An 11,131-nucleotide genomic window follows, 5' to 3' on the forward strand; every position below is an offset into this window, starting at 1 on the left:
GTAGTCATTCCTCATTCGCTATTAGAACCTATTGAGATTCCGTCATCGACGAACCGCCGACACAGACTAGGTATACGAATAGACAAATCACCTTAGAAATCTTTGTAAGCCAGCGTAACTACCATACCGACATAGAAATTCAATACTGACATTAGCATCCTCTACTCGTAAACAACGACAACGTGATTAAGTATTTACTAAAGAGACGTGCTATTTCGTGGATGCTGTATATTGTATTATAGACATACACATTTAAAAAATTACATGGTAGTGCAAAGCTCAGTTTCAAAGAGGACATAAATTGGTTATGGCAGTAAGTACTATCAGAAATTACTATTATTAAATTGTATGACTTCAAAATCGTGAAAAGTCTTTAAAAATTTCATTCACAGATATATCATATACTATGTATGTACTTTAATAAATAAGGTTGGTCACAAATTTATAATTTACATCGTATCTCACAGTCTGAAAGGAAATCAATACGCTTAATAATTTACGCGAGGCACATTTGTTGAGGAAAGGAATTTCCATAATTTTCATACTACGATTGTCTATAGTATCTCCTTTATCTTATATACTATGCTTATACTATATACTACTTTATATGCCATAATTAGCTTGCAACCGATGTCTAGAGGACGAAGGAAATAAATCACAAAATGAAATGTCTGCAACGATTTTTCTTCATCGACGCTATGCTTTTCTCACATTATACGTTTCAATTGTAATGCAATATATCAAGATCAAAGGAACGTAACAGGAAAAATTGAACTGCTACTTCACTAACTGTTTGTCCGTCGATAAGCTCGGATAAACACAATTTTAACGGACTGATTTGCACTTTTTAAAATTTAACTTACTTGATTCATTTGGTGAAATGAATATATTCTGCCATAAATCCCGCTATGCATAATATATGATGAAAATTTATTTTAAGTTAATAACTATGAGTTTCCATTATGTAATAAACAATAACAGTCGATGTACATTAATTTGCAAAAATTGTTCACTCATCATTCAAAATATTACAAAAAAAAATTATTCGCTATAAACTCCGTTTCTTGAACCATTCCTCTTTTATCATATCGGAACCCTTCTCTGCGATCATGATAATCGGGGCATTGGGATTACCACTGACTATGTTTGGCATAATCGAGCCGTCTATGACTCGAAGTCCGGTGACTCCGTGAACTCGAAGCCGAGGGTCCACTACAGCTGTTGGATCCGAATTAGGCCCCATCTTGCAAGTACCCACTGGATGATATATAGTCGTGGCATAGAATCTGATCAGGCACTCCCAGTATGGATCGGTATACATAGGAATATTCACGCAGCCAGGAAATGGTTTCGGTAATAATCTGCTTCCATAACGTCTGAATGAAGCAGTTTTACTCATCTCGACCGCAAACTTAATTCCTTCTACCATTGTCGCCACATCTTCTGGGTTTTCGAAGTAGTTGGGATAAATCAACGGATGATCGAAGGGATTGCTGCTTCGAAGCTTTATGATACCTCTGCTTTTCGGTCTTAAAAGTGTAGGAAACGCGGTCCATGCGTCCTCATTGAAGTACTCCCCATATATAGCGTCGTAGAATTCTTTGGACATACGCTGAGTTTTTCTAAAAAATCTACCGCCGTCGGACATCGGCGCCGCTAACACAAAATGCAGTTGGATGTCTGGAAAATCGTCGGAGGCATTCGCGTATTTGGTATTGATAAAAGCTAGTCCTACGACACCTCCAAAAGAGGCCAAAGGACCAGTTCCGAATATGCCGTATTCTAGCACATATCGAATATCATAAAACTTGCTCTCTACCAACGATACTGTATTATTCATCAAGAATGTAAGGCCTCCCGGAATTATATGGTCTTGAAGATTATGACCCACACTTAAATTCTGGATCACTGGTATCCCGTGTTCCGTTAAGTGTTCTCCAGGTCCTACTCCGGACAACATCAGTAATTGAGGGCTGTTGATAGATCCTGCGGAAACTATCACCTCCTTGTTGGCATGAACGCGCAACATCCTTCCGTCTCTAAAGAACTGTACACCGTAAGCCCTCTTTGACGACGGATCTATTAAAATTTTCGTAACATGTGCGTGCATAGCGACGTGTAAATTCTTACGCGCGCTTGCCGGCCGCAGGAAGGCCTTCCCCGTGGAACACCGGCTTCCACGTCTAGTGGTCCCCTGAGGAGTCATAAAGCCAGTCTGCCGTTCTCCATTAATGTCTCTATTCTCGTAACCCATTTCTCGCCCTGCTTGAAGAAATTCCTCGGCGACTGGGGTGTACCATTGTAATTGTTCGACAGTTAGGTAACCCCCTGTCGAATGATACGGAGTCTTGGTGTAAATCGGATTTTGATTGTCTTCGGACTTTTTGAAATAACCCAGGACTTCCTCATATGACCATCCTGGATTGCCTAGTTGTTCCCAGATGTCGTAATCTTTTCTGTTACCACGAACATAGAGCATGTAATTTATCGTGCTGCTGCCTCCGATCACTTTGCCACGTGACCATAGGCAACGACCCCCCTTCATCGCTGTAGACAGAATTTGCAATAAAGTACATGAAAGCGATGCGAATAATTCGTAATCGATTATTAATGTTGGTTCGTGATTAATTTGCGTTCATCTCTTCGCGTTCGACGATAAGATCATTTGCCGGTTAACGTTTGCGGGTTACTACGTAAATGTACATATATAGGTGAGTATAATTCAAACAATATTAGTTAAACTAAATAGATCTATACAATGATTTAAATATTTAAGCAAAAATCTGTATTATTCTTGCTAAAGATACATGTATGTTTCTATTAATATTGAAAACGAAAATTTCCCCTCACTCATATAGACGTATTGGATAATTTTGGTATTAATAATTATTCGGATGTAAAGTTAAGCATGCGCTAGTATCATTAGATATTAATCACCTCTACAGTAATTTGTACCGGGTTCCGTTGTGTATTTCCAGTCGATGTCTGTGAGCTGCAGATTGGAGGCAGTAAGAGGAATATCATATATAATGCTTCCATCGCCACCTGCTTCCAAGAGGAGTACGTTCCAGTCTTCTATCTCGGACAACCGACTCGCTATCACGGCTCCTATAATCGTGTATGGAACATTATAGAACATAAGTAAGAAAGCTTCAATCCATTTAAATATTAGAAATACTTTTATTTCAAAAGTTTGTCGTTTAATATCAAACCATCAAAAAAGGAAAAATATTTAATCCATGCCACAAAACGGATTTCGTGATAAACCTAAAATATGTTGCAATAATATATAATTTCTACGATATTTATAATGTAATACATATTTAAAGCGTATTATAAAATAAACTTGAATTTCGTTTATACGCAGGGAAGGCAAAGTTAAAATTTCCTTGTCAATATACATAACAACGTACAACATCATTAATCTACTGCACAACAGATAGAGCGGCTAAAAGAGGGATGCTTTGGGTAATCGAGATGTCTATATTGTTAGATTCGTGTGTTACTTTATTATATGGATAATAAAGCGCTCCTTCTCGCGTGCCAATACACAGGTACGCGTTTATTTCTCATACTTTCATTTCGCTTATAACGTAATTTTCTGTCAACATCGTGAAAAAACGTACCTGCAGAACCACCACCTACGATTATGAAATCGTAAGATGGCATTAATGATTCGGAAGGAAGATTCTTCGAGGAATAATCAACAACCGAATATAAGACGTATATTGATACGCTTAAGAGAATGGAACATGTCGATCTGACCATTTTTGATTGGATTCCTCCCAGAATATTGCGGCTGACATCCATTTTATACGCGTCCGATCTTCTTTATCAAACTGTAACAGATACGATAGCTCACCAATTATTTTCCATAAACATCTGTAGTATCGTGAACAGAAGGCCTAAGATATCGGCCGAACCGTAAACAATGTCGCGAGAGCCGCGGCATCGTCGGGTACATCAATGTGTCGTCGGTCCTTTCAAGTAAACAGTTTCGAGGAAAAGGTCTGCGTGACCCTGGCCACGGGCGTTTTCGGGACACGTGCGCGATAGACAAAGAGATGCTAAAGACAGTGTTAGTTGAGACGCCCGCGAGAACGAATGCAAAAGACGTACAGTGTGAGTTGAGAAGCGAGAGCGTGCGAGTGCAGAAGCCGAAAACTAGACTTGTAGAGTTGTAGAGTTGCTAGCGTTGTAGAGAGATCGAGTTGTTGCGTTATAGAGTTGCGAGAGTGATTTGAGTAGAATAAGATTTTTGCGTTTAGTTCAAGTTGAACATTTATCGTTCTCTGTCCAATCAATCTCTGTTATTTTTATTTATCTTAATAAATAGTATTAGGAGAATTTTACAAATCTAAATTATCCTAATCCTATCCTTTTTCCCATACTACACATCTGCAAGTGCGACAATTTCACGAGTTTTCCTACTGACCATAGCACACAATAAATCCTTGTTGCGTAACAACATATACTGCTATGTTTGGGAAGCTGCTAAATTTTCGCGTATAATGTTATTGATACTAGAAAGGTCAGAATTTCTTAGACTTGTAAATGTATCAAGATATGAACGTATAAAGCTATAAATAATTGAAAGAGACAAAAGCATAAGGAGAAATGGGATTTTATTTATAATAAAACGTGCAGGATATCTGTGCCTAACAAACAATTATTATTTGGGTGTTGTTACCGCGTCTTTAATTTTATATCTACTTTAATTTTATATCACATATATCTATCATTTTATATCTACTTATATCATATCATATCATATATATATATATAAAATATATCGAGACGACTTCGATTCAGCTGATATTTAGTTCTTCAAAAAATTGTTACTGCAAAGTTGATTCTCTTCCTCTTAGAGAGAAAAATCATTACTTTGACAAGTGGAAATGTACTATAACGGGTAAGTAATGGAAATTGGATCTATAAATATCTGAAATTAATTATTACACAAATTTAGTGCGAAAGCAGTGAATGTATCGAAAAAGCTCGTTGGGCAGCATCCATATGGAAGCTACTAAGCATTCGGTAATCTCGAAAATAATGATACGTAAACCTTCACCCGGGCATGGTACATTTTATACGCTAATTTAATTTGAAAGATATATTTATTAATTGTTTGGTGCTTAGAAGGACGACCACTTACTTTAGATTTACTTTTATACGCAATAAGTGTGCAGTGTTCTGATTTATATAAATCTGAGGAAAACAAAGTCACCTTGTCCTTTTTTTCTTCCGCTGTTTTTGGTAGTTCTCTTTTATTCGCCCGCATGACCCCAACCAAAGTTGTTTTTTGTGCAATTTTTTGGCTAGCGGGATGCTTGTAAAGAAATTATCTGTCGTTATATTTCTGTCTCGTTGTAAATATGGTACGGCTAATTTTAGTGTTACAAACTCGCTCAACGGTATTGAGTATTTTCAGGTTGTTTCCCTTATATTGGGAAAGGTGAAACTGGATGCTCAATACCGTTGAGCGATGTTGTAACACTAAAATTCAAAATATACTTTATGTGGACGTCAACTGCTAACCAAAACTTAATGACAAATTTATGGAACTTATTCGGCATATATTATGTAAATCTACACCGGGCTTTCGTTAGAAATAATTACTCATCTATTGAAATATTTTCATATGGCTTATAACAAGCCTGGCTATTTCTTAAAAACCCGTTCCATATTTCGGATATCAGCGCAAATTTGTCTGTTTGTAATCTTCCGGATCTTTGGCAAAGCGTATGAATTTCAGAATTTCTGTAAATTTTTCTCTCTGTGCATTGTGTTTGCGAAGAAAGCGGGTCCCCATTTTTTCGACCATAGATTAGAAGCTTTCAATGACCTCGTTTCGTATGCTCCCCGAGAATGTAGAATTCCTAGAAAACTATGTAACTCGGCAACTGTGATTGTCCAAAACTCGGTGTGCCTCGGTTATATTTATAACTGGAGGAATGATTTTACGAAGCAAACATATAAGATTTATTTCTGAAATCAGCTAAGCTGTCAATTTGATGGGTCTCGTGGAGATAGACATACTACATACAGATTTCAAAAATTAGAAAACCTAGGAGACAATAATTTTATGCATAAATTCTTCGAATGAAATGATTAATTTACGATGCAAAATGGTTAAAATTAATGATTTTTGAGATTATTTCATTTCGAAGTTTGAGATCCGTCAATTTGGCGGGTCCCGTAAACCTAGTGTTAATGTCATTGTTATTTTTTTAGTGTTAATTTAAAAAGAAAACTTTTTATTTATTAATAATTTATGTAAACGTGAAGTCCAGTAGTGTTCCTATAAGACTTAATTTGAATAAATTGACTATTTAAAGAAATACGCATTACGAAACGCCCGTAAACCGTTATGTTAACAGCGGGTGGCACAAAATAATATTCGATAAACTGACTGATGCATGAAATGCTGTACTTTATACCGACCTTCAATTAGCCGAAAGTGTCACATATATACCTTTATTTATTGAGAAATTGTTTACAGAGAAAAAGCTTGTAAAATGAATTATTAAATAAAACATATTAAACATAAATTTCTTTGTACCTTGAAAACTAATGTCGAGTGACCGGTGTATGTAGATGCAGTAAAAAGTTGTCCAGAACGTTTGTTTTCATGAAATGTTTCGGTATCATCCAAATTGATGAGTTGTATCCTATACTAAACAATTCTCTATTTGACATGCACACAAACGGCCAATAAAACTATCAAATATTAGAAAACCTATAACATATACGTGAATGTTATATCTTACGATATAGAAGATCAGAAATAACGGAAAAATCGAATCTTAGCGAAAACGCTGAGATTTTGAGAATACGTACGTGGATTGAACCTCAAACGTAAGAGAGTGCACCGACCAAAGGCAAAGCAAGGAGACAAATGCTGCTTTGCTAGCGATTCCTTGAATATTCAATTCTAATGAACTATTATGTTATTATTCATCATTCAGCTTATTATCATCTGTTTTATTCATAATTTATATGTAACAAAGAACATATAAATATGCACCAACTAAATATATGCTTGCTTCTTATTTAAGATATATATACGTTGGAAGTGATTCACATGAAAATAAATCAGTCAAGTATGCGCTAAGAAACATACTGCTCGCAGATATCATGTACAAAATACAGCTATTAATTAAAATAACTTTACACAATGGTTGTATTAAAGATATGACTAAATTACCTCACATTCTGGGGATTCACCAGATGTGTGTCATTTAATTTCCTTATATCTCATTCTGTTGCAGATACTAAGGTGATGCTGAACTTTTTTAAGATCAATGTACTTTTTTTTTGTAAGTTCTACGTCGTAGAAAATAAAAAGCACAATCGAATGATCTGTCATAAGGTGACCCTTAGTTGATCGTGTACCTGAAAATCGGATAAAATATAGTGTGTAATTGTATCGGTTGCTTTTAATATTTCTATCTAGAGTTTTATAGAAATAAAGCAGAGGCTTACATCTGCAAAGAATGTAAAAATGATTGATGAACTACTCTAAGCTTATCTGACGTAATTTTGGTCCACGCTCTTTCAATACGTTCCACCTTCCTCTTTCAATCATTAATTCCAAGGTGATTTCTGAGCAGATGCATTATTGCATAATCGCGAGTCTTTTATGCTAATGACTTGCTTGAATATGCATTCAAAAAAATCTTAATCCAAGTACTACTACTGTAACTATATACTACCGAAACAGTCGAGACTGGCGAGCCTCCGTTTTCCTTGTTTTCAGCGTATGTTTATGGTATTGCGAAAGAAGTAGCTTTGCCTACACGCACGGTGATATCCTCCCCTGTTTTGAATGAATACACAGGCAGAGAGCAGATATTATAGCGATTCGAAAATAAGGTGCTACAAATAATAGGAAATGCACCGTTATACGAGATGTACGATCACATCATAGAAATTGCAAACAAAAGAAATCAAAGACGAAGGCAGTAAATGTTACAAATGCCACAGTATGTTACAAAACACAAGGCACGCGTACAGTAATATCCTAATGCAGAAAAAGATCATGCATTATAGGAACTGGCCTAAGTCGACATTCAAAGTGTTTACCTATGCTGCAGGCAAGCCTTACCTATGCTGCGCTGCTGCTAATAATCGGTAACAGCAGAGTTAGTCCGGTCAAAATAGACATTTCGCAGAACAAAAATTCCAACGGAGCTAAATTTTGGTAGATTCCTTGGATACACCAGTAGAAATAAAGTGCCAAAAATCCCTATTCATTCCATGCGTGCTAAAAAAGTTATTCAAAGTCAAAGTGAAAATTTTCGGATTTTTTTAATTTTTCTTGAAGACGGTAAGTTTTATCGAAAATATAGCCTAGACAAAAATTGTAGATCATAAAATTATCTACAAAAATGTTCCTCATACTTTTTTTCCTAGCAATCACCATTCCTAAGATATCGCCATTCTAAAAATTGAAGGAGCTACGTTCTACATGATATGCGCACATTTCCACACCACCTATGAGGTAGTGTACTTGGCGCTCTTTTTCCCCAATAAGCCTATTCCACGATCTGTTATGACGGAGTTTTATGGCTAATATTTGTACAAACTAACTTCAACTGCTGCAAAAAATATGACAATAAATCCGGGATATCGATGTTTATATTCTCGAACATTCTACTCGGTGGGGGGTACATAGTATTATCAAATACACAGGATTGAATATCGTTACGAATAATTGCTGCCGCGGCTTTCAAAATTTTTAACCGTTCTTCTGTTTCATTCAAGTTTTTGTTATCAGACCAGGATTAACTTAAAATGTCCTGGTAATTGTCAACGAAACAAATAAATGTTAATTTTCCCGGCTTTTCTCTAATAATAATTCTACTACCATAGTTTATTTTCAATCGTAGTCTTATAGTTCTGTTACCTAAAGCTACATTTTTACTAACATTCTTTAGTTCATCCAATGTAAACTGGCAATCATCATTACTTTCTATAAACTTATAAATTTCCACCATCGCAGAGTTTGCTGCCTCATCTTGAGAACTCAGTACCACTGATCGAAATACCGGAACAGAAAAAGGCAATCTGCCTGTCCTTAACTTCCGCCGACCATAGTCTACTGGAGAGATCTTCCTCGTGACCCAAGAATCACTGATCGTTGCCTTCGATGGAGACAAAAACTGGACCGAGGGAGACCTCTAACCGCGCATGACGTAACTATTGCGCGTAACAAACTTATAAAATTACTACAGCTCTGTTATTTTTCAGATAAAATTCGCATTCCCCAAACTAATCGAAATTCTGCAGTGAGGGGGAAGCTACAACGACTCAATCCATTTCTGGACAAGGATGGGATGTTGCGAGTCGGAGGCCGACTCAGTCATTCACCAATGCGCCTCCTAAACCTCCGTTCCGGAACTCAGGCTACCTTATATGTCCTAAGAAAATCTTATTGGCCTATCCACGGCTGTAGTCAAGTTTGGAGCACAGTGAGAAAGTGCGTCCGTTGCTGCCGAGCTAATCCACCTCCAGTGGAATACGCAATAGGCGACCTCCCAGCCGCACGGATAACAGAATCTCGGCCGTTTACCAACGTCGGAATCGATTATTGCGGACCATTCTACATCAAGGAGCGGAAGGATCGCAATCTGTAAATCTTTATATGTTTGCAGTTAAAGCAGTTCACATCGAGCTGGTCAGCGACCTCACAGGCGAGGCGAGGAACAGCGAATTACGAGAGCGAAACTTCCTATGGTCCGACGATCATAAGGTAAAAATTCAGTCCTTTTTAACCGACCGACGGATCGAATAGCGCTTCATTCCTCCTAACTTAATAGACCCTGCTTAATAGACCTCGAAAAAGCTTTCGACACAGTCTGAATCCCAGGGCTTATTTACAAAATGATTAAAAAGAACTTTTCAGAATACTTAATTAAAATAACCTGGGACATGATAACAAACAAAACATTCTTACTGACCGACGGTTCACACACATCAAGCAAAGAATTCTCCATAGAAAACGGTCTGCAACAAGGAACAGTAAATTCACCGCTACTTTTCGGTATCTACAATAGCGACTTACTAAATCTCTTTAATCTCAACACGTCCATCCATAAACGCTCCATAGCCTTCGCAGATGACCTAATCATCTACGTAACAGGCCGCAGAACCAAAACGATAAGAACAGAACTGCAAGAACTCTTTAACAAAATCAGCGATTACTATTATACATGGAAACTAAAAATCAATGCAAGTAAATGCGAAACCATACTGTTTAGGCCCAAGACAAGTAAAATCGGCCCAATAGAAAAGGAACACTGTAAAAAATTCCAACTAAAAGAAAAAACAAACGAAGGGGAGCTCATACCACACAAAAACTGCGTAAAATATCTTGGAGTAAATATAGATGAAAAACTAAACTACAAGCAACACATCGAAATCCAACTCTCCAAAGCCAGCAAAGCATTCTGGAATACAAAAAGATTGTTTTATTCCAGACATCTCAATAGCAAAGTAAAAATCATGTGCTACCAAACGCTAATAAGACCTATTATAACCTACGGCTGTCCAATATGGTACAACATACCAGCTTCATTAATGGAAAAAATTCGCATATTCGAAAGAAAAGCAGGTATATGAGCGTCGCCACGTGGACAATAGAACTTCAACTTTTAGAATGGCGATATCTTAGGAATGGCGATTCTTAGGAAAAAGAATATGAGGAACATTTTTATAGATAATTTTATGATCTACAATTTTTGTCTGGGCTATATGTTCGATAAAACTTACCGTTTTCAAGAAAAATTTAAAAAATACGGAAATTTTGGCTTTGACCTTGAATAATTTTTTTAACACGCATGGAATGAATAGGGATTTTCGGCACTTTATTTCTACTCATGTACCTAAAGTCTCTACCAAAATTTAGCTCCGCCGGAATTTTTGTTCTTTGAAATGTCTATCTTGACCGGACTATAATAATTCTCCGACTGTTGAATTTGGCGTTAGGCTTCTAATCGTGGTTCGTTGGGATGGTGCTGAAGCGGCTGTTGGCAGCAAAAAATCTCCCCGGCGGGGAATCGAACCCCGGTCTCCCGCGTGACAGGCGGGGATACTGACCACTATACTACCGAGGAATCTTGAACGATTG

General features: G+C 37.0%; 1 protein-coding gene and 1 non-coding gene across 3 annotated transcripts; both read right to left on the minus strand.

Annotated features, from left to right (window-relative positions):
* Positions 1-395: 395 nt before the first annotated feature.
* Positions 396-6,995, minus strand: LOC100651467 (glucose dehydrogenase [FAD, quinone]). Of its 2 annotated transcripts, XM_012318183.3 has the most exons (5): positions 6,841-6,995; positions 6,563-6,739; positions 3,627-3,839; positions 2,938-3,108; positions 396-2,547 (listed from the first exon to the last, which is right to left on the minus strand). In XM_012318183.3, exons 3-5 carry the CDS (start codon positions 3,808-3,810, stop codon positions 1,049-1,051), a joined length of 1,854 nt encoding a protein of 617 aa, XP_012173573.2. In that variant the 5' UTR covers positions 3,811-3,839; positions 6,563-6,739; positions 6,841-6,995; the 3' UTR covers positions 396-1,048. The 2 variants fall into 2 exon arrangements, with proteins under 2 accessions (XP_012173573.2, XP_003402021.2); XM_003401973.4 differs by lacking the exon at positions 6,563-6,739 and having other exon boundaries at positions 6,841-6,930.
* Positions 6,996-11,045: 4,050 nt separating this feature from the next.
* TRNAD-GUC lies at positions 11,046-11,117 on the minus strand. Its single transcript has one exon. It is a non-coding gene; the product is annotated as a tRNA-Asp (tRNA).
* Between the last annotated feature and the right edge of the window lie 14 nt (positions 11,118-11,131).

Source organism: Bombus terrestris, chromosome 17 (genome assembly GCF_910591885.1).
Source record: "Bombus terrestris chromosome 17, iyBomTerr1.2, whole genome shotgun sequence".
Classification (NCBI taxonomy): domain Eukaryota; kingdom Metazoa; phylum Arthropoda; class Insecta; order Hymenoptera; family Apidae; genus Bombus; species Bombus terrestris.